The 23,339-nt window shown below is 59.1% G+C and overlaps 1 protein-coding gene and 1 long non-coding RNA gene across 5 annotated transcripts in view; both read right to left on the bottom strand.

Annotated features, from left to right (window-relative positions):
- The window catches only part of PCDH1 (protocadherin 1), a 55,768-nt gene extending 38,656 nt beyond the window's left edge, over positions 1-17,112 (bottom strand). For 3 of the 4 annotated variants that reach the window (XM_027900564.1, XM_027900567.1, XM_027900568.1), the window contains exons 1-3: positions 15,760-15,937; positions 9,321-10,135; positions 5,582-7,774 (exon numbers count right to left, since the gene is read on the bottom strand). In XM_027900564.1, coding sequence (XP_027756365.1) covers positions 5,582-7,774; positions 9,321-10,135; positions 15,760-15,823 — 3,072 coding nt within the window. In that variant the 5' untranslated portion in view covers positions 15,824-15,937. Of the gene's footprint in view, positions 1-5,581; positions 7,775-9,320; positions 10,136-15,759; positions 15,938-17,000 lie in introns of those variants that run through there. The other variant, XM_027900565.1, reaches the window with a different exon arrangement.
- A 4,232-nt stretch (positions 17,113-21,344) lies between these two features.
- On the bottom strand, positions 21,345-22,518 carry LOC114066131. The gene is made up of 2 exons (XR_003573123.1): positions 22,429-22,518; positions 21,345-21,491 (listed from the first exon to the last, which is right to left on the bottom strand). It is a non-coding gene; the product is annotated as an uncharacterized LOC114066131 (long non-coding RNA).
- Between the last annotated feature and the right edge of the window lie 821 nt (positions 22,519-23,339).

The following is a 23,339-nucleotide window of genomic DNA, read 5'->3' as shown; positions in this document are numbered from 1 at the left end:
AACTGTAGCTTGGACAGACCGGCTTGTGGGGCAGCAGGTGTGAGCACAGCTCTGCCGTAGGCAGGTGCTCTCACACGACAGGTATGTGTGGGGATGAGGGGGGAGGGGGAGAAAGGTGCTTTGGGCCTGGCATGGGGCTCAGATTTGGCAGGGCACCAAAGGGGCTGAATGTCCACCATCCCATGAGCCATGAAGGGGGATCCTGCTCTTCGTACAGCCCCACAAAAGGGGATTCATTCCAGGGGTCCCTGGTAGACACCGGCTCCAGGGACACAAGGGCACAGCATCCACCTCTTCTCTGCTGCCCTAAACCCTGCCAGGGCTGCCCTCCCCACCCCGAGCTGACACAGTTCCCAGGGGCAGAGCCACTCCGTGCCCTTTGCTCCAGGCATCCTTTAGCCCTCGCCCTCCTCTGCAAGACCCCTCCCTGTCCTGCCCTACATCACACAGCCTCTCATTATCCCAACCTCCTCTCCATCCCATCCCAGAACATTCCAGCTCTGTCCTCACCTGGGAACACCCCACTCTCCACCCCCTCCAGCTGCATCCCACCCTTCTCTCTTCACCCCATCCACAGCCTCCTGTATGGGGTATCCTCCCAGGATATGTTCTGGCCGGAGGGATCACCAAGTCCCCAGGAACACACAGGGGCCTCCAAATTCTCAGGGACACACAGGGACCTCCAATTGCCTGGAGACACACAGGGACCACCAAGTGCCCGGGGACACCCCGTCACAGCCCCGGTTTTGCCCCAGGATTTGGGTGTCGGATTACCGAGGCTGCAGGGCTGGGCCCCGCTCCAGGGAACAGCACTGCAGCTGAGAGCCTGGCCGAGCGGGCAGAGCAGTGCTGGGAATATCAATCAGTGTGGCTTGGAGTGGGCGGCTGCCCACACAGCCAGGGCTTTCATTGCTCAGGGGATCCACAGCTCGGCCGTCAGAGCCAACCAGGACTCGGCCCTGCACTGCAGAGGGCTCAGCATCCCTCTGTGCCATCCCTCTGTGCCATCCCTCTGTCCCAGGGCCAGCACACAGCCCGTCAGGAGACATTGGTGGGGAGGGGAAAGCCACAGATTTCAGAAGGGAGGGGTGGAGAGCAGCAGATACACAAAAGAAAAAGAGAGGAGATTGGGGAGGAAAAAAGGAGAAGTAACTCAGATCCAAGCTAGGAAAGCCCATGTTCACCACAGACCAACAGTGGCTCCAAAGGCATCTGGCACAGAGAAGCAGGGGGTCTGAAAATGGAGAAAAAGAGGAGGGCAGGGAGGAACAAGCAGCATCTTAGCAGGGTGCAAGAGACAACTGGACAGTGCTGTAAGTCACCCAGTCCAATGTGGGGAGCCCCAGGAGGTGGCTCAGGCTGGGTGAGCCTTCACGGGAGCAAAGAATGAGGTCCCAAGCACTGGTGGGGCCAGGGACTGTCAGGCAGGAGAGACCTGATGCTCTCCTGGATGGGTTAGGGACAGCAAGTGCCACAGCCTCCTTTACAGATGTGCTGCTTACAGAGGAGTCATCATCCATCCAGGGCTGCACACTACATACAGCCTGGCACTGTCACCTCCTGCCATGTCCAGGCTGTGTGCACCCCACTGCCATCTCCTCCTGTGGCTGTGTCCCCCTCCTGCCATCTCCCACTGCAGTACAGGCTGCACACACCCCACCGCCACCTCCCTGGAGGACAGGGGTTGTACCCCTTCCTGTGCCACCTCCTGCCAGGGGCTGCACCCCCTGCATCACTTACCGCTGACACACAGCCTGTACGTGTGTCTCTGCCACCCCATCACAGACATCCTTCACCCCTCTGTGCCACCCCTCCATGGGTGCTGGCTGTGAGCACCCCGCTGTCACCTCCCTCTGCAGCACAGCCTGCACACACCCACGCTGTCTCTGGCTGTACAGAGCAGCCCATAGCACAGGGATCCTCATCTCCCGTGGCTGAGCTCTTCATTCTGAGATCCCGAATACCCCACACTGCTCTCCCAGGTACAGGCACTGCTGCCTGACATCAAGCAAAGTCCCCCAGCACAGACCTGCCATGAGCCACTGCACGTTCCTGCCTTGCCCATGGGGCTCTCAGCATCCTCACCAATGCCCCAGAAGCCAGCACAGCGTACGACCCACTCCTCACCCCCTCTCGTGCTCCCCCAAGAACCCAGTGATGCTCGCAGGCTGTTGTTTTGACAAGCCCACCCACTCTTGCCAGCACAGTCAGGGATCTGCAGTCTCTGGGACCTCACCAACACACTCTGTCATTTGGTCTCTGCACAGCAGAGCCAAATCTGACCCAAGTCCAGTTGAACCCAGGAGCAGGAGCTGATTCCCAGTGCCCAGGAATTGCTCCGCAGCACAGCATCTCCCTGAAACTGGGGAAAAACAGGGCAGGTCCCCCATGAACCCTCAGCTCCATCTGTAGCTCGTTGCTGGATCCATTTATCAGCTCATTCCACGCGAACGACCTTGAGAAAACCCACTGACCCAGGACAGTAGAAGACTTTCCCAAACATCTGCCAACACCTAAACCTGCAATTCATGGAGACTCCGAGCTAAATTCTAAAACAAGACAATTTCATTTCTGTCCATTACAGCTACAATATTCCTCTTATCCCCACCCCCACCCCCCCCCGCAGAGAGTAATTAATGCTGCACCGCTCCGAGGCCCGCGGGCAGGTACAGGCACCTCTGCTGAGCTCGCTGAAGTTAACACCGCTCCAGCCTCTGGGACGGTGATGGTGGGGGGCTGTAATAACCCGAGGCAGGCTTGGGTTTGTGCAGCCAGCAAAGGGTGTAGCATATCTCCCCCGGTGTGAAAGGATGGAGCCTGGGAGACAGGCAGAAGAAAGAGCCGCTCCCCACACGTCTGTATTCTCACCCCGGGTTCATCAAAGAGCTGCGGAGGACAAGGAAGGAAGGGAAACTTCTCTCAGAAAGTTCCCAAAGGGAAGCAGATGGCAGGGCTGAGCCAAGCCCCCAGACTGCCCTGCCCTGCCCTGCGGGGACTAGTTATTTCGGTGGTTGCTGGTGTCTCCTTTCCTCCTCTGCATCTCCCCGCGGGTCCCAGCCCTGCCTGCCCAGGAGGCCCAGACACTTCCTGGATGGTTCAAGATAAAACCTTATGCTGTTAGCAAAACAAACGAGGAGATTGTGAGAGCCAAGGCTGGCACAGGGTTGAAACCACCGAAGCCAGAACCACTGGTTTCCCCAGATGATCTAATCTCTCCCAGCGCCAGAGCTCCTCTTCCCCGGCAGCCTGGTGCAGCCAGTTGGAAGCTCTGGGGAAGAAGTGAAGCTGGTGTGAGGGGCACAGGGATGTCTGCCCCAGCTGGAAAGAAAAACCATGAGAAACAGGAAGGGGTGGCCAGGGAGGGGGTCGCTGAGATGTGATGCTTGGATGCTGGGAGGGGGATGTAGGATGGACTGGGGAAGGGATGCTGTGCTGCTCCTGCCTACCAGGATCCATCCTCTCTCCAGCCAGCTGGAGACAAGACCCTGAGCAAGACAGCAGCAGCATCGTCCCCATCCACCCTGCCAGGAGGAGCAGAGACATCTTTATGGGGAGAGTGTCTGCTCAGCTCCATCACCCTCCTGTTGCCAGCAAGATTTTCTGGGAGCATCTCTCCTTCCTGACGCATCCCAGATTGGGGAGCACCTTGATCCGGGTGCTTCCCCCCGGCACTGCTGACACACCAAGGCTCCATCTGCAACCGCAAAGTGCGTCCTCATTGCAGCACTGCGGCTCCCAGCCCTCCCCGGCAGGATTTGGGTCATGGTAGCCAGGCACTGCATGGCAGAGATCTGCTCCTCCATGCACTGGCTTTGGGGCATGGGTGGGGCTCAAGAGGATGTGGGGATCAACCAGGAGAAGCTCTGAGGGAGGATGTTGGGGTGAAAGAAAGCTGGACTGGCTAGTCCGTGGCTCGGACTGCCTCCACATCCACACATGTGCGTGTGTGTGTGTGCACATGCAAGTGTTGTGAACCATGTCCTGGAGGAAGCTGCATCCTTAGAGGGCCAGGCAGTGACTGGAGATGGGAGATGTACTTGGGAATGAGGGGTCAACACCATGAGGCCTCTGGACTGGTCACACTGGCATGTGGTGGAGGGTTTGTGGAGATGGCCAGTCCATGTGAGCATCAGTTCTGGGCTCTGTGGGGCCTGGCTGCTCTGGAGGCTGAGATCATGGAAAATAAGCCTGGGAAATTGCTGAGAGCAAGACCATCCTCAGGGGCAGCGGGGAAAATAAGGCACAACTGGTCAAAAATAGAAAACTTTATTGAAGTCAATCCAACAGGGCAGCTGAGCTCAGCCCCACGGCAGGAGCCCAGCCTGCCGCTCTCTGGGGTACAAAGAAGGGAGCAGGGGTCTCCATAGGGTGTACAGCACGGTGGGAGTGAGTGCTCCTCACCCACAGGACCCAGGAAGAAGGCAAAGCCACAGGCACTCATCCCCCCTCTCCCTCCCTAGCTAGTTAAGGATAGGTCTGACAGGTGCCAAAGCAGAAATGTGGTGCAAGTTAACTGGCCAGACAGCCCAAGAAAGAGGGTCCTGCAAGCTTCGTGCTTACCCCACGACCTCCCAGGACAGCTCCAAGCTCCAGTGCACACCAGCGAGCAGCGCTTCCCCATCCGCAGCCAAGACCTGCCTCCGCCCTGCCCCGCACGCACCACACCCCCCGCTGCACCGAGAGCAGTGACCCAGCAGAGACCCCGGTGCCCCGCTCCCCCCACCTTGAGCACAAGACCCAGCCCTGGCACACGGACGGCCCCGTGCCCATGCCACCAGGATCTGCTCTCCCTCCCGGCAGCCGCTGCCATGCGGCTCTGGCAGAGCCACAGCTCCGGGCCCAGAGTTCACGCTAAGGAAGCCCGGCTTTCGCCACGCCAGCTATGGCAGGGGGCCCGAGCCTGGGGGAAGCCAGAGCCTGAGCCTGGGAAAAAGGCAGAGCTTTGCTCCTCCACCCAGCCCCACCTGCCCAGGCAGCCGCAGTGGGCGCTGAACTCCTTTGAGGCGCCTGGGTGCAGGGATGGTGGAAGGTTCAGCCTTACCAGCAGAGCCGGGCTGGCAACAGCAAGGCCAGTGCCTTCCTCCCTGCTCCCTGAACCAGGGCAGGTCTGGAAATTGGCTGCCCAGAGCTGTGGCAGGAGAAAGACCAGTCCCTCCTCCCCATGAGCCAGCCCAAGCAGAGAGGTGGATGGGAGGGTGGGCATCGCCCTCCTCAGTGCTCTAAGTGCCAGTCCCCAAAGGGGACACGGGTGGGTGGAATTGCCTCCCCAGAGCCCCACATGCACAGGCACACACATGCAGTGCCCTTCACGTCACCGTCACCCAGGCAGCGCCACCAGGACCCAGCCCCGGGGCACTCTGACAAGGGGCTCCAACAGTTTTTGACCTCCCCCTCACATCCCCGTCTCCTCCCTGCCCCATGACCAGGCTCCATGGCTCGGCTCCAGGGTAGTCCTCTGCCAGCCCCGTGGGCCACACATGCAGGGCTGGGGGCCAGTCCATGCTCACTCCCACACCTCTGTCCAGATGGCTCCCCGGTGCAGCGGGGGGGCCACTGCCGGCCTCAGGATGAGCTCTCCTACCTGCTTGTTGGTGTATTTCTGGGGATTGGTGCGGTAGCTGTAGTCCGAGTACTGCTCGGAGCCCGTCGAGTTGTTGTCCCCGGTGCCAACAAAGGTGTTGGTGGCTGGCAGGTCCTGCACCACTTGGTGCTTCTTGGAGGCAGAGGGTGACTGAGGCTGCAGCTGGATGGAGGGCAGTGGCGAGTTGGAGCGGTAGTGGCGACCCAGGTCTGGGCTGCCCGGCGGGTAGTTGAGGGGCAGGTGGATTCGGGGGCTGTCGCTGACAGAGTCATTCATGAGGTTGAACTTGAGCGATTTCTGCAGCCCCGTCTCCTCTTCATCCTCCGTGGGCTTGGGCGGCTTCGGAGACTTGCTTTTCTTCACCTTGCTCTTGCTCTTCCCGCTCTTGCTGGCCTGCTTGGGTGCATACAGGTCCTTTGTCTCCTTCTTGCCTGCCTGGTAGCCGCTCTTGGCCTCCCGCTGCCGGCAGTAGCGCACCAGGACAACCAGCACGATGACCAGCGTGACGGCCACAATGCCAGCGATGACTCCGAAGAGGATGTTGCTGCGCTGCTTGCTGCGCTCGTACTCGGGGTCCCCGGCGATGTCGATGTCGAGCGGGGTGTCCAGGCTGTGCCCCACCAGCGTGTCCAGCAGCGTGCGGTTGGCCAGCGTCTCGTTGACGTAGAAGTGCACCAGCGCCGTGCCGTGCCGTGAGGGTTTGCCCTTGTCGTTGACACGCACGACCAAGCGGTGCAGGCCGTGGTGCTTGCGCAGGATCTCCTTCTCCAGGGTGATGTCTCCGCTCTGCGGGGAGATCTGGAAGAGCTCAAAGGGGTTGCCTCCTGTGATGCTGTAGATCAGCTCTGCGTTAACACCAGAGTCAATGTCCTCCGCCTTGACCTTGCTCACCTGCTGGCCGGGGCTGGTGTGGGGCAGGATGTGTTTGTAGGTGGCATTGGAGGGTGAAGTGATGAAGGGAGCATTATCATTCTCATCCAAGACATTGATGGTCACCCCCACATAGGCAGACCTGGGAGGATCTCCACCGTCCACCGCCTTGAGTCGGAAGGTGTAAGTGCTCTGCTGCTCCCGATCAAAGGAGATGCTGGAGAGGATGGTGCCAGTGCCATTTTGGATGACAAAATCCCCATTGTCTTGCTCCACTGACAACTGGATACGGGCATTTTCTCCTTTGTCAGCATCGATTACCGTCACCATGCCCACAGGGCTGAGGGGTGGCATGTTCTCCATCACCGAGAAGTTGTAGCCACTCAGCATGAACTTGGGGTCGTTGTCATTCCTGTCCATGACGTTGATGGCCACAGACGCTGTGCCCTTCAGGCTGGGGCTGCCCTTATCTGCCGCCACCACCAAGAACTCGTAGCGTTCCCGCTGCTCTCGGTCCAACACTGCCTTCACCCGTATCTCCCCAGAGTCAGGGTCAATGGTGAAGGAGCCCTTGGAGGCAGGGTCTGTCACCAGGGAATAAACCAGTTTGGCGTTGGAGCCACTGTCAGCATCGGTGGCACTCACCTCCATCACCAGGTCATCAGGCTCGTTGTTCTCGGGGAAGGCCACCTCGGTGAAGCTCTGGCTGAAGACAGGAGCATTGTCATTCACATCTACCACCTGCACCTTCAAGGAGTTAGTGCTGGAGAGGGGCGGGTTCCCCGAGTCCACTGCCACAATCTCGATAGTGTACTCCTTCACTGACTCATAGTCCAGTGGCGTGGTGGTCTGTAGGAAGTACTTCTTCTTGCTGTCACTCCCTGACTCGCTGGCCTGCCGCAGCTGGAACGGCACGTCACCAGCCACCACGCAGGTCACCACAGCGTTTTCACCCTCATCTCGGTCAGACACCTGCACCAGAGCCACTGCTGTCTCTACTGGCACGTCCTCCGAGATGTTGGCCATGCCATCCTGGTGGGTGACCAGCCCTATGCCTCGGATCTCTATGGAGGGTGCGTTGTCATTCATGTCCTTGATGGTGACCACCACCTGAGTGCGAGCACTCTTGGGGTTGGCGCCCTTGTCCTTGGCCATGACGGAGAACTTGAGGGTGCCGATGTCCTCACGGTCGATGGGCCCCTGCACGGTGATGAGCCCCGTGGCGCGGTCCAGGCGCAGCAGCCGCCGCACCATGTCTGAGGCCTGGTGGAAGGAGTAGTCGATTTCGGCGTTGGCACCCTGGTCCGAGTCGTTGGCTTTCACCTGTGGGACAGAGGGATAAGTGGTGAGCAGGAGGGCCTGGCAGAGTGAGCTCCTCCACAAACCACCACGGCCTTCCCTGGGGACAGCCGGGGGGGAAAAACCAGGATTTCCTCTTCTGGGGCCAGGGACTATGGGGCAAAGAGTCTGGGACTGGCAGAGCAGCTCGGAACCGCCCTCCGGCACGGAGGCTTTGCCTTGCTCTTCCAGTGAAACCGGCTGGGCTGGTTGGCTGTGCTCCCCTCCCAGCCAGCTCCAGCACGCAGGGAATCCTCGGGAACCGTGCTGCTGAGACCCAGCCAGCAGCCCAGCAGCGGGGAGGAACCTCCTCAGCTATGCCCCCAAGGAGGGGCTCGAGCAGCTGCCTGGCTGATGTGAGGATGAGGAGGAAGGCAACAATGTGTGGAGCTGCAGCAGATCCATCCCGGCATCCAGTGATTCAGCCAATGGGAACTGGGGCTGTTTAAGCTCTGCACAGCACTGTCCATCCCTGCCTGCCCGTCAGGGGCTCTGCATTCCCATAAACCTGCCTCTACGCCTATTATTTGCTTTCTAAAGAAGATGAGGTTTGTCTAACATTTGCCTCCCTAATCGGCTCTCTGAGCAGCCTCTTCTCTGCACCATTTGCTGCTCCACAGTTATCTTGCTCAGCAGATTTGGATGAAGAACGAAAGTTGTTAAATGTAAATTCCACCTTTTACCTCCACTCACAAAACAGGTGGAAGTCATTTTCCCCCTGAAAGATAAAAGCTGAGCAATGGCAGCAGCAGCGTCTCAGCCCATTCTCCTCCCGGCCATGCAGCTCCCTTATCTGCTTCCAACTTCCATTCTCTTAACAGTGAAAAATGAATTCTTAAAAAATTCACATCAGAATTAGCAGGCAGATGAGAGCTGGCCGCGCTCCGCTTATTAAGATGGCAGCTGCAGATAAACAGATGTCGACTACTATCATCTCAATGCCCCCTCCAAGCCAAATCCACTAAGATCCACCCCCTGGGCTCCCTGGGCCAGTTTGCACCGCTGCCTAAGACAGAGAAGAGCCCCTGCTCCCTGCAGACAGTAAGGCACCTGTGAAGCCATGGGCAGCCTCCCCAGACGGGCAGAAGGGATGTTGCCTGCCCCCCACCTCCTGAGTTTCCCCGGAGCAGCCAAGGGAATGTAACTTATGAAAGGGTCTATGTCTTGTCTGCAGGCAGCATTGAGACTGGTCTGGCCTGAAGCCAGGCTCCCCATGGACCTCAGGTCCCAGCCCTCCCACTAACCTGGCTCCCTGCTCCCACACACCCGCCAGCCCTGCTGCTGCCCCTCAGCCATGTCCTGCAGCCCCCGCTCCGGCGGTGCCCTCCTGCACATCCTCTCCAACCTCCTTTGAGCAGACGTGACATCCCAGGGACCTGCCTCCTCGCTGGCCCCGGGTGACACTGTGGGCTCCTCCATCCATCCCTCCCTCCTCACCATGGCAGTGAGCAGCCATGATGATGCTCCTTGGGTTGTCCCTGCTGCAGCCAGGTAGGAGGGGAGCTGGGGAGAAGAAAACCCCCGCACTCACCTGGAGGACAGAGTGCCCCACGGGGCTGTTCTCCGAGAGCTCCGCCTCATACAGGGCCTTCTCAAACTTGGGCGCGTTGTCGTTCATGTCCAGGATGGTGATGCGGAGCAGGGCACTGCTGGCCCGGGGGGGGTTGCCGCCATCCTGCACCTTGATGGTCAGGTCGTAGGAGTCCCACTGCTCCCGGTCCAGGTTCCCCATGATGATCAGCTGCGGCTGCTTCTCATCTTGATCCTCGGCCACCTGCAGCCCAAAGAGCTCCTGCGCCTCCGGACCAGCCGTCAGCTCGTAAGAGGCGACACCGTTGGGGCCTGAGTCCCGGTCCATGGCCAGGGGGATGGGGAAGAGCGTCCCAATATTGGTGTTTTCAGGGATGGAGAGGGTGAGGACGGGCGAGGCAAAGTTGGGGGTGTTGTCATTGATATCGAGCACCTCTATCTGCCCCTCAAGCAGGCGGGGGCTGCTGTTCTGCATCAGGTCAGTGATGGACACTTCGAACTCCAGGAAGCAGGGCTCTCCGGGCAGGAGGTGCTGGCACTCACGCAAGCTCTCCCGGTCGATGGAGGTCTCTGTGGTGTAGATATCCCCAGTCTTGCCATCCACACGTAGGTATGGGGCCCCCACTTCCAGCTTGTAGAGGTGCCCCACATCTGGGAAGCCGTAGTCGGAGGCCAGGCTCCCTATGAGGGTGTTGGGGGGTTGTTCCTCCTGCACTTTGTAGACCACACGTGTCCCCGAGACCAGGGCAGGGAGCTGGAAGAGCAGCCACAGGCCCAGGCAGGATGCCAGTGGGTTCATCCTGCACTGCAGGGGAGCTGGAGGAGACACAGACACTGGAGGTTAGGGATTGCTCCGCTCCAGCCCACATCCTTCTGGGTGTACCTGCTGTGCCATGTGGGACTGCACATGGTCCTGACACAGCCCCCTGAGGGAAGGGGCTTCAGTGGCTGGCCCAGCCATGGGTTCCTGGCAGCCTCCACCATCCAGTGCCCTGAAGGACCGCTCCCACCTTGCGAAGTTCCTGCACCGCCCTGCTCGGGTGAGCAACCCAGTCACTGAAACCTCAGCCCTGGCTTCCTGCAAAGGGACAGGAAGCCACTCCTGCCACTGTCCACCCTCTTCGTCACCACACAAACTGTAATTAGACCCAACGAGACACACTAACAGGGTAGACTGCAGGCAGTCTGCTGCCAGCAACCCGATGGGAGCCGGCCAGGCTCAGAGACAGCTTCTCACCACCCAAACACAGGAGCATTGTGTGCCACCAGCGCAGGGGCACTGCCTGCCATGCATGGCAGGGACACACAGGCACTGCACGCAGCTGCCAGCAACGCAGAAATGGGAGCACCAAATGGGGAGCTCTGCAGGAATGCAGGGCTGACACCCACCCAGCACTGCAGGGACACAGGGCACTACTGGGATGCAGCACTGCCACCCCTCCATCACTGAAGGGACGTGGGACACTGTTGGGATGCAGGACTGCCACACATTTGGCACTGCAGGAATGTGGGGCCCTACCAGGATACAGTTACATCCCAGCCATCACTGCAGGTATTCAGGGCACTGCCTGCACTGCAGGAACAGCACCCATCCATCACTGCAGGGACACAGGACACTGCAGAAATGGAGGGCTGCCACCCACCTGGCACTGCAGGGACATGGGGCACTGCAGGGCTGCCACCCATCCAGCACTGCAGGGACACTGGGCACTGCCACGGCAGGGACAGAGCAGCGCTGCCCTCGCTGCACTGCCGGCACTGCCAGCCTGCACTGTGAGGTACGAAGGCACCACCCACTGAGCACTGCAGGGATGCAGGAGCCCCATGCATCACCCATCCTGCACTGCACACAGGGCACTGCCACCCCCTGTGCCCCTGGCAGTCAGAGGGACACAGACCCCCTGCTCACTCTGCTGCAGTGCAGGCAGCCGACACGGGCAGCCCCCCCGAGCAGCGGCACTGCACAGCCTGGCACACTGCAATGGCAGGCACAGCATCTCCCCTCGCTGCACAGTCACTAGGCAACCCCACACCCTGCGCCAGCAGATACTGTTCCCTTCGCTCACTGCAGACACACTGTTCCTTCCCATTCCCTCCCACTCCAGTCTGGGACACCGCATGCAGGCACTGAGTGCCCACCCCATGCCAGTGCCCACCCCGTGCTGCCCCCCTGCACTGCAGAGACACCAGCTGCACCGCAGGCACCCCGACACTGCAACCTCCTCCTGTACCCACACACTGCCCAGGCAGTGCCAGGCAACACCAGCCCCAAAGACTTGTGCCAAACCACATGCCCTGTCACCAAGCCCCTGCCTGGTGCTGTGCTTGGCTTTCCTGTCCGCTGCTTTCCATTGTGGGAACACATCTTACTACTCCAGGGTCCAGGTGCACCCACACAGCTTTGGCTGAGCTGTGAGCATGAAGGGATGCAGCCCAGCTCACCAGCACCCGAAAAAACAGTGGCTGAGTGCCCTAAAATCAACAGCCACAAACATCTGCCAAGGCCCAACAGCACCAACTCTCTCTCCCTGCTCCCATCATTCCCCCTCTCCACACTCTGCACTTAGCCTATGGGGTGGGTGAGTGCTCCATCACCATGTCCCCTCCACGGTGCCACGCAGAAAGTGCCCAATTGCTGGTTACCCTGGGATTGTACAGATCACCAACAAGAGAAGCATCCTGCACTGTCCACGTTGGTACTTCCCACAAGCCAGCAGCTCCTGGTCCCTCCACTCCTCGGCTTCCCCATGGACAAGTGACATGCAAGAGAGGAGCTCTCCCTCCTCAGGTGAAAACACATCTCTTTCTGAAGATGAAATGATGTCCCTGCAGCTGAGCTTGATTCTGCTCCCTTGTACCTGCCACATCCTTTGAGCAGAGAAGAGCCATTCCCACCTGGCTGATGAGCAGAAACACCACACATCTCCGCACCAACACAGGCAATGTGTGTGTGTGCACACGTGTGTGTACACATGTGTGTGTGTCCTGGGAGGATTCAGGGGGTGGGAACGCACCCAGAGCAGGGCTGTCCCTGTAGGGAAAACCAAACATGCCACATGTGCACTAGCAGGATGTACACACATGTCACGGAGCACATCTGTGGCTGCCCAGGGACTGTGCCCCAGCTGTGGGTCTGTCCCTGTACCCAGTGCCTGTGTGTGCGTGCCGTGCCACGCGTGTGCCAGTGCGGGGGCTGCGTGTGCGCATGTCCCCATCCCTGCCGGGTGTGTGTTTGTGTGATGTCACCCCGTGTGGGAGCACTTGTGTGTGTGCACACCCTGGCTGGGTCACACTTGTGTCTGCCCACACCCAAGGGGGGCACTCACACCAGACCGTGCCATGTCCACCTGCCTCTGTAGGGTGAACCTTCATCCCCCGTGTGCCCCTTGGAGATGGCTGTGCAGTGAGGACAGGGGAAATGGGCAGCTCCAGCTGTTGGGAAGGGGCTCCCAGAGGATGCCCCTGCCGGGAGAGGCACCTGCACCCACCACCAGCCTATTTGCACAAGGCTGTTTGCACTGGGCTGGGCCATGGCTGCCGATGACGTAGCACCAGCCTGACTAAGCCTTGGTGTGAGGTGAAAGATCGCAGGTAAAGGGGAAAGTCTCAACGCAGTGTGATGTCTCACACGGCTCTGAGTGAGCCAGGAGGGAGGGCCCAGGAGCTGGAAATGCCAGGAGCCCTGTGCCAGCCTGGAGGAGGAAGGGTGTCACCCAAAAGTGCCCAGCACTCACGCTTTCTGCTTCAAAAATGGGGCTGGAGTCTGAATCCAAGCCTCGTTCCTGCAGGTGAAGGAACCCTCCAAAGCAGGGAGACTGGAGGAGGAGAGGGGCTGGGAACCTGAGCGGGACTGCCGGCAGGCACGCGGGGCCCTGGGCTCGGCAGGGCTCGGAATCCTGCTCAGGACCCAGGAGCGCGAATGACAGAGTGCAGACGGGAGAGCCCAGAGTTGGGTGTCAGGAGGAGGAGGAGGAAGAGGAGGAAGAGAAGGAGGAGGAGGAGGAGGAGAGGGAGGAGAAGGAAGCCTCCTCCACTGGGTAAAAGCCTGTCTGTGCAGGAGACAGAGGCTTCCCAGGGGCCAGTCCAAGGCATCAGGCTGTTTTCCCATGGGAGCTAAGGACCATCCCACACTTTCTTCTTTGGTGCCAGGCACCTTTTCATCAACCTGCTGGCAGAGCACAGAGCACTTAAAAATAAAAACCCCTCCCAAAACAACTATTCCTCCGCACACATAATTCTCCCTACGGGGAGAGTGTGAGAGAGACTGAACCACATGAGAGAGGTGTTAGTCACGCTGCTTAATGCATGACTGGGAAGCTCTCGGAGGACAGTGGCATGCAAAATCCAACAGAATTCAGCCATCTCCACAAAAAAAACACAAGCCCTAATAAGAGAGAGGTTATAAAGCACTGAGAATTTAAGCAACTGCTTGAACAAGCCTGTGCTCCCTGTGATTCCCACAGCCTCTTGGCCCCGCTCCACGGAAGGCAGCACCGCTTCGGGAATGGGCACCAAAGTCCACCCTCTTATTGCTCCCAGCGGCTGATTATGTGGCTCGGAGCCATGGCTTACAAGTCTGTCCAAACCCTACACTGAACACACAAGGACTAATCCCCCCCACAGCCTCCCCCCCCACCTCCCAGCTCTGCTCTGACACTCGGAGCTGGAGCAACATCCCAGCAAGCAGCAAAGGCTCATCAGCTCATCGCGGCTGCATCGGCTCCGCTCTGAGACTGGGGATCGTGTTATCCGAGAAAAAGGCCACTGATGGTCAGCCCTGCACCAAAGGCACTGATGGGCTGAATCCTGGGTATTTTGTGGCACATCCCAGGATTTCCTCCAGCTCTGGCTGCCACTGCGGCTGCTCAGCATTTCTGCAGGCTGGGCCCGAGCCGGAGCACCCCGCGAGGAACCCCACTCACTTGTCAAGAGCTTTACCCCAAAATCATCTCTAGGAGCTGTGCAGCGATGAAAAGCAGGCAAAGTACAGGGCCCTCCCTCCTCCTGCCGCCTTCTCCACATCCTTTCCAACTCTGGCAGCCAGTGAGGCAGAGACCTGTCAGAGCCTCCCTAGGGTGGCAGCCTCCATCCTCCTACCCAGGGGTCCTCCGCAGCCCCTCCGGTTTCCTGTTCCCTCCTGCCACCGTCCCACCCACCACCACGGCTGGAGGGGGGCCCTGGAGGAAGACAAAAATGTCGCGGGGCCTGAAACACCCCGGCAGGGCCACAGGGATCTGGGAACAGCAGGAGCGGCTCTGCTCCAGGGATGCAGCCCGGAGGGATGTGGGGACCAGGAGGAGGGGGAAGAAGATACCCCCGTCCTCGCAGCGCGCCAGGGGAGCCGCTGCCGCCGGTCCCGCCGGCTGGGAGGGTGGAGGAAGGCCGGGCTCCGCTCCCGGTCGCCGCGGCCGAGGCTCCGGGGTCCCTGCGAAGCTGCGCGGGCTGAGGCTCCCGCAGACGCCGGCTCCGGCTGCGGGCACGGAGCGGGGCCCCCGCGGATGAGCGGGGGGCGCCTCCGCCAGCCCCGCTCACGCACACGCACACGGACACATCGCACACGCACGGACACACACGCACAGACACACAGAGTCACGGTGCACACACACGGACACACACACACACACACGCGGACACGCGCGGAAAAAATACGGGAGCCGCTCTCCCGGAACCGGCTTAGCGCTCAGCGTCGCGTACAGGGAAACAGGGATTCTCCGAGGCGCAGGCACGCACAGCCCGCTGACACACTCACCCGCACGCACAGCCCGCGCCGGGCGCACACACACCACCGCACGCCTCGCTCCACGCACATGCACACACACGCACCCCACTCCCGCACCCGCATCCTGCTGGCGCACGCACCCCCACGCAGACACCCCGCCACGGGCACAGGCACCCGCCAGCCCCCTGCACCCCGCTCCTCTCGCACACGCACACGCACAGCCCCGCTCCCAGCCGGCTCCCAGCTCACCCGCAACTTCTCTCGCTCCCACGCACCCGCGAAGCCCGCGGGCGCACACACCCAGGGTTGGACGGAGGACACACACCCAGAGTCGTCCCCACGGCGAAAAATAAACACACAGAAACACGCGCGCACCCCGGCAGAGCCGCCTTCCCGCAACTACCCCGCGCCGCCCGCCCTGCTCCGCGCGGGGCTGGCCCCGCGCCGCGCCGCACCGCACAACAAGTGGCAGTCCCGGGCGGGACCTGGGACAAGCGGGAGCCGCCCCGCTGTCCGCGGAGCCCCGCGCAGCCCGGCGCGGAAGGATGCGGGATGCTCGGGAACGGGATGCTCGCCAGCGCCGCTCCCGCCGCCGCCTGGCCCCGCGCTCCCGCACAGCGGCAGGCGCCCGCGCGGGGCATCCCGCAACGCCCCCCCCCCTCCGCCCCCCGCGGCGGGGGAGAGCGGCGGGCGGGGGTCCCGGCCGCTCCGCAGCTCTTACTTGGATGGTGCCGGCGCTGCGCTCCGTGCCGAGCCCCTGCGCGCTGGTCCCGTGGCGTCTCCATCGCCTCCTGCCCGCGGGGAACGGGCTCCCCCCACCCCCCCGGCTCCTCTCGAGCGTTATCCACGGATGCAAACCAAATGTAAAAAAATTAAAAAAAAAAAAAAAAAAAAAAAAAAAAAAAAAAAAAAAAAAAAAGAAAAAAAAAGGGGAGGGGGGGGCAAAAAATATATAAATGTTCCGTGGGAACCGCCCCCCTCCCCCGGCCGGGGCTGCGGCTCCTCCGGCGGAGCGGCGGCTCAGGCTGGAGGCAGCCCCGGTGGGCAGCTCGGTCCGTGCCCGCCTCCGTCCCTCGATGTGTGTGAGGATGTGCAGGGGAAGCGCAGCGCAGGCACGGCCCCTTCCCTCCCGCCCCCGCCCGCCGCTGCCTCCGCCTCTCGCCGCCACCGTGGGGAGGTGGAGCTCCGGCTCCTTATCAGATCCCGAGCGCGGCCGGGCTGCCGGGACGAGCGGGCAGCGGCTCCCGGCAGAGCCACCCGGCTCCGGGCTGCTGGCACAGCGCCCAGCCCCGTGGCCTTGGAGAAGGGGAGTCTTCGCAGCCCCCCAGACCCCCTCACTTCGGGGACCCTTCTGCTCCTCGCCCGCACTCGTGTGGCTCGGGTCTCCCCTTTCACTCCGCTCTCGGTTCTCTTAATAATTAATTCACCCATTTATTCTTCCAGCCGGCGCTTCACACCCCGTAGCCCGACCGCGGGGACAGGGACCCGGCGGGCAACGCCGGGAGGGTCCCGCCGGGGGAGCGAGGTCAGCGGGACCCTGCAGCCCAGGAGGGCTGGAGGCAGGCTGCAGACTTCACCTCCCGGAGTGGTGGGGCCCGTCACACCTCGGTGAATCATGGTTTTATTGCAGGGTGCAGGGACACCTGCGTCTCCCAAAAGCACCCGCGAGCTCCCAGTGCCCTCACGGTGCCTTTCACAAGCTGTTCTGCCTCAGCTGGGTCCTCACCTCGGCACCTCGGACGGGCAAGCAAAGTCCCCAGGGGCTTGGGGACAGCGTGTTCCAGGGGGGCCCCTTCCCTAGATGCCTCCACTGCCCCTGCGTTCCTGCAAGGAGCGGCCGTGCTCCCTTTGCCAGCAAGAGCTGCAGCCTGGCCCTGCCAGAGGCCTCAGCGCTCTCACAGGTAGGTGCTGCGGAGGCTCTCAGCACCCTGCGAGGGTCAGGCACGCCATGGAGCCTCTCACCGAGCAGCACCCACTTTCCCGGGCGGTTGCAGTGCAGATTTCTCGCCAGGATGCTGGAAAGTCCTTTGTGCTCCGCCGCAGCGCGGGGATGGGAGCGTTGCTTCCCGCTGAGCTACGCCAACCTGTTGCGCAGCTCCCTTCGCCGCACACATGCTCAGCTCGGCTGCATCACTGCACCATCTAGAGGCTGCGCCCGCCTGCTCGGAGGAGACTGGCTCCATCTCAGCCCAAATCACCCCGCTTTTCCCCAAAACTGCACTGCTTTCACCCCCTTCCCCCCGCGAATTGCCCCGGTTTTTCTCCCGGCAACAAGGGAGCTCAGCCCTTGTCAAGGCTTCGTCTAGCTGAGCAGAAAAAAGGGGCTGGACAGTCATCCCCTCAGGATGGAAAACACAGCTCTCCTCCCAGACTTTCTGCTCCTGCAGAGATGTTGGCGTCTCCGTCCATGTGTTGGGTTTTTTTCAGAGTGTCAATTCTCATGAAGCCGATTTAGCAGAAGATGTGAAGTGAGAACCCAGGGAAGGTCAAAGCCCACCTTTGGGGCAGGGAAAGGAGCTGTGGGGTTTGTCAGGATTTGCCCTGCTGATACAGAGTGAGCTGGGGATCTGGGCAGAGAGAGGGAATGAAATTCTCTGCACACGACGTGAGATTTGATGTATCAGTCACTGGCAACACTCCTTGGAGGGACAGAGAGCTGGAGCAATGGGAGGAACTGAGGGAGTGACCCTGTGGATCCAAGGCTGCCTGTGGAGCGGGGATGGCAAACTTCAGAGATTGCTGGGGGCCAAAGGTTTCTATTTCACAAGAGTCACGGGGCAGTCAGTAGGCAGCTGTGCAGGGAGTGCCCTGGGCACGCACACAGATCACTGCATGCCACCTGTTCATGGGACACCAGTGCCTGACACCTTCAGCCTCTGCACAGGCACGTTTATGTTTCTGAGGAGCAGATCCAGGCTCTACAAAAGTGAAGGGAAAAGTGTCCTGGCATCAGGAACCACCTGTGTGCAGCCCAGATGTGTTCTCTGGCAGAGCCCTCTGCAGTGCCCATGACCTGGGGAGCTGGTGGGGAGCTGTGTCCAGACCATTGGTGACCTGGCAGCCCAGGGCTGCCTTGTCTGTCTCTACCTTCCTCTTCCACCCTGCTGCCTTTGAAAGAAGCCAGGCCCCTCCCAGAGTGCCAGGGTGCTCCTTGCCCTCTGACAGCACAAAATGTCTGATACGGGCACTGCCATTCCCTACACTTCCTTCTCCAGGGTGTTATCATAGAATCAAAAATGGTTTGGGCTGGAAGGGACCTTAAAGACATCTCGTTCCAACCCTCACCATGGGCAGAGACATCTTCCACTAGCTCGGGTTGTTCCAAGTCCCATCCAGCTTGGCCTTGGACACTTCCAGGGATGGAGCATCCACAGCTTCTCTGAGCAACCTGTGCCAGGGCCTCACCACCCTCACAGAGAAGAATTTCTTCCTACTATATAACAGTCACAGTGAGTCACCGATCCTCGCCTTGTCTTCACCATTTCCCAGAAAGCAGAGTCAGTCTAAGCAATAAGAAACCATCAAACTCCAGATTTGGCTGCAGAGTTATTTCATGAGGCCCTCCAGACCCTTCCCACCTGCCTGTCCCAGTGCTGGCAGTGCCACCACCTCTGGAGCTGCTGCTAGAGGCTCTGCCTTGCCCTGTGCCACAGGTACCCCGTGCTGGGATGTTCTGGCATCACCCAGCGACAGCAGCTTCGTGGTGCCAGTAGGGCCTTGTCAGAAGAACAAAGCCTGCAAGGGAAGAGCATCCAGCTAAATCTCTGGGAAAGCGAGAAGAAAGGGAAACACGGAGAGCAAATGAACCTTACAAGAGAATAAATACCCCCTCCCCAACACACACACGCAGCAACCTGGCTGCCGTCTGCTGCAAGGAGTTCAAAGGCTCCTCTGTTCTCTCTCTCATCAGCTCTGGGCTCTGCAGGAGAAGCAGCAGCTCGGATTTGGGCAGCAAATGCTAATAACACATGTTCTGACAATTCGCTTGTTTCTACAATTAAAAAAAAAAGATCCTCAAAACCCAAATGCAAGGAAATGAGCACATTAAAGGACTTCTCCTCCGCACTCCTCCCGCATCAGGAAGGGCTGCGGGTTTGCGGGGGAAGGAGCCGGGGGGGTTCAGCCCCATCTGGAGTCGAAGTGGGATGCTGAGGGAGCAGCACATCCCTCGGACCACAGGGATGCTCTGGCCACGGGAGATGGGCGGCCAACCCCACGCTGGGATTGATGGAAGAGCTGGAGGGCTCGGATGTTCGCTGCCTGTCATGCCTGTGGGACACTGGCTGCCGAATTATTGGGAGATTGTTTTTATTACTGTTTTAACTCTTTTTTTAACCTTGTTTTTCTCTTGGCTGCTCTTTCACTCACTCATTAATTTTGGTATTTTTCTCACGGTATATAACCCCTGTCACGGCTGCCATGGCAACAGGAGGGAATGTGCTCGGTGCTAAAATATCCTCTCAAAAATAACAAAAATAAGACAACAGAGGCAGCTTCTGTGGGCTGTTGCAAATGCAGATCTGGCCCGGCTTCGTGGCGACAGAGGATGAAAGATCCTGCAAGCCGGGGAAGCCCCTGAGCTTTGGTCCTCCCACAGCCCTCAGCCCACCTCGTGTCCCAGGGCCACACGGGCTCCACCACTGCCAGGCTGGAAGCTCCTTTCGGGATGGATACTGAGGCTGAGCATCTCAGACTTTCTCATTCAGCCTTGAAAGCTCATCCCCTTCCTCAGGGACCACCATCCCTTGTCCCTCAGGGCTGTATGGGCTCACCATTGCCACACTGGAAGTTTTTCCTGAGATGGACACTGGGGCCAAGTATCTTGGACCTCCTTGTTGAGCCTTGAAAACTCATCCCCTTCCCCAGGGACCACTGTCCTCTGTCCCTCAGGGCTGCATGGGCTCCACCATTGCCACGCTGGAAGCTCTTCCTGGGATGGATCCTTGGGGTTGAGCATCTCAAACATCCTCATCCAGCCTTGAAGGCTCATCCCCTTCAATCCCTCTCAGGGACCACCATCCCCAGAATAATGAGGAAATATGGGTCTAGGCTTGGAGAAGATGGTGAGGGTATTGCTCAGGGGGGGTTTGCTGGTCTCTGGTGGATTTTAGGTCCACAGATGGATCCCTGGGTCGAGGACCAGGTGGTGATGGGATGTCCCCAGGCTCAGGAGCTGCAGCCAGCGTGGTGGCACAGGCAGCAGGGCTTGTCACACAAACCTGTTGTCTCTCCCTGACAGGATTGCCGGGCTGCTTGAGAAAGGCAGTTGTGTTGATACAGCACGCTCGGATCTCTCCGAGGCATTTGACTTACTTCCACCTGACATTTTGATTAAAACTTGCATTATAAGGAATTAACAGGGTACATATTAGATGGATTAAAAATGCTTCCCTGGCAGATCTTAGAGGAGCTGCTAATGGGGAGATATCAGTAAGTAGCACTATTTCCACTTCCCTCCCCCGGGGCCCTGCTCTTCGTCCACTGCTATTAAACATTTTTATCAATGATGGAGGTGAAGATATGAAATCTTTGCTGGGAAAGCTTGAAAATGACACCCGGAGTGATGAGATAGAAAGGGGAGAGGATGGTTTCACCCTGAAACAGCTGATGAAATGGTCAGGGTGTATTTGAATGCAGATAAACATGGGAATGTATCTGGAAATGAAGTTTGGATTTTAAGCCTGCGGGCTGGATCTTGGAAAGCAGTGACTCCAGGCATGTCTATACAGGCTGGAAATAGGAACACTGGCTGTTAACCAGCAACCAGGGGAGCTCATTTAAAGCCCTCCCAGGAATATCTGCCTCATCCAGTGATGCAGATATGTCCATGGAAGAGTAATTAGGGATCAGTGTGAACAAGTACCCTGAAAGACACCTGGTGTGTCTCTGTGTGGGGGTCTGTGGGGATCTGAAAGGAGAGAGTTAGTGAATAACTCACTGCTGGAGAAGCACTGTTTTTGGCACCCACACCCAGGGGACGTCAGGGAAATACCAGGAGAGCCTAACAGAGCGTCACAGATCCGATCACAGGCTGCAAAACCAGGCCTCATGATGTGATGCTTGCTAAAAAGTATGTTATCAGGTGATCTGAATACCTGTCCTCCCACGTGGAAAAGATAGTGGGAGACCCTTAAATCCCACAGCAAGGTATACCAAGAGGGCTGGAGCTGAAGAGAGGCAGATTCAGCCTTGAATTGAAATCCAGTATCCAAGTGGTGAAAGCATTTGAAGGCTGGAAGAAGTTTTCTCAGGGAGATGATGGGCTCACAGCATTGCTGCAGCTTTTGTCAAAAGATTAGATCTCTCTTTAAAAAAGAAACCATTTAATCCAGCATCTGGGAGCAGCTCTGAGGCTGAGGCACTGATGGGCTGGGGTGAGTGACCTCCCCTGGCCAGTCCTCCACCTCATCCCTTCCCTTCACAGGCCGTTGGGAACAGATTGTCTGCAATGCCCTGCAATTAATCAAGCAATGATTAATCAATCCTTTGCCTCAGGGTTCAGACAGACCTGTGCAGAGAGCAGGAAGGTTTCTCCCACCTCCACTTATCCTCTGCAGCACCAGACATCTCTTCAAGAATAAGCAGCAGCAGAGCCCCCCAAATGAAACCCTGATGGCAGATTGAGCTTTGATGCTCAGTGCCCAAGTTGATCTTGGGATTTAGACTTGAGAGGAGCTTCCCAGGGACTATTAGAAGCCTGTGGGATGCTCAACTTCCCCAGGCTGTGAGTCACCCCCAAGGGGAAGCTCCTGCTGTTCCCAGTCCCATGCCAGGGACTTGGGCTGTGGTGGTCTCCCCTCCCATCCCCTGCCTCTGGCACTCTCTTTATCCCTTAAATACTCAAATTCTTGTTCATGGGGCTCATCATGGGGGATCCTGAGCAGGAAGCAGTAAGTGGTTCTGTGCATGAGGTGTGAGGTTATAGAATCATAGGATCATAGAATGGTTTGGGCTGGAAGTGACCATAAAGCCCATCTCATTCCAAACCCCTACCATGGGCAGAGATGCCACCTATTAGATCAGGTTTTTCAGGTCCTCTGGCCCCCTTGGCTGCCCCCCAGCCTGGGCACCCTATGACCTGGTAGGGTGCAGGTCTAGGAACAGCACCCTGGCCAGGACACTGGTGGTTCATGTCCTGCCAGTGCTGGAGCTGCTGGAAGGTCTGGCAGAGCTGGCCTAAAACGAGGAGAGGCTGGAGAGGAGCAGGAAGAGGGAAGCTCTCAGGAAGCCCAGTTTTGCAAGCAATGAGCTGAGTCTATCACATCACTGCTGCTTTCTGAGCTGGCCTTGCCTTCTCTGGGGATCTGCTATTCATACCTCCTCTGAAAGGAGAATTACAGCCATTTCCTGCTTTTGTTAGGGTCCAACGGTCTCCTGCTTGCAAACCCACCTCCAGCTGCTGCTGGGGGATGGTCCAGCCCTGGAGACAAGCAAGCAGGCACCGGTGGAGGGAGATTTCCACATCCTCAGAGCAGGAGCTAGCTGTTGGCTGGGCAGCCACGACCTCTCCCTGCAAGATCCTGCAGCCTAAGGGAGGCAGGAGGAAACTCAAGCAGAGGAGACCAGATCAGACCTGCCCTGCCCAGCATGACTGACACGGGGGACGGGTCACACAGCAGCAAAAACCTCATCTCAAGCTGGAACTTGCCCACGGAGGCTGGGCTGGGCAGGGCAGGATGGGAGCTGCTCTGGGCACGGAGAGAGAGAGAGGCTGGATTTCCCTCATCCCTGCTCCTGGAAGGACAGACACAGATCAGGGAGCCATGGCCAGCCAAATTTTGTGGGGCTCCAGGTGACATCACAGCAGGGACCATGGCAGGGAGGGTGCTGGGTGTCAGCAGGTGTGCAGGGACTGTGGTGGGGACAGACAGACCTTGCACAGGGACACTAGAGGATGGAGAGATCAGGCTCAGCACGGATTTGGCAGGAGATGGCAGGGACAGACTGAGAGGGAGCCCAAGGCAAGGTTAGTGAATGGAGACAGCAAAGGAGAAGGGAGTTGGAGGTTGAAGGGACCATGAGCATCAGCAGGAACAAGATCCCTGTGGACACGGAGGGCAGGGACAGGCAGCCCTGGCACTGGGATCTCATGGATGGAGAGGGCAGGGAGTGCACTGAGGCCACACCTCAGTCTCTGGTGGGAGGTTGGGGTGCTGTCTGTGGAGCTGGCACATGGCAGGAGCACGGGCACAGGCCTGGGGCCAGCATGGGGCAGGGGGGAGGTGGTGGCAGCGATGGACCCTTGTGACCTTTGCAGGGCTGGGATGGAGGTCAGAGGGTTGTGTTTGCTGTAAGGGGATG

The sequence above is a fragment of the Empidonax traillii genome, unplaced genomic scaffold (assembly GCF_003031625.1).
Source record: "Empidonax traillii isolate 1590-97213 ecotype Southwest subspecies unplaced genomic scaffold, ASM303162v1 scaffold740:size344948, whole genome shotgun sequence".
NCBI classification, from domain to species: domain Eukaryota; kingdom Metazoa; phylum Chordata; class Aves; order Passeriformes; family Tyrannidae; genus Empidonax; species Empidonax traillii.
This window is presented reverse-complemented; position numbering and strand designations above follow the sequence as displayed.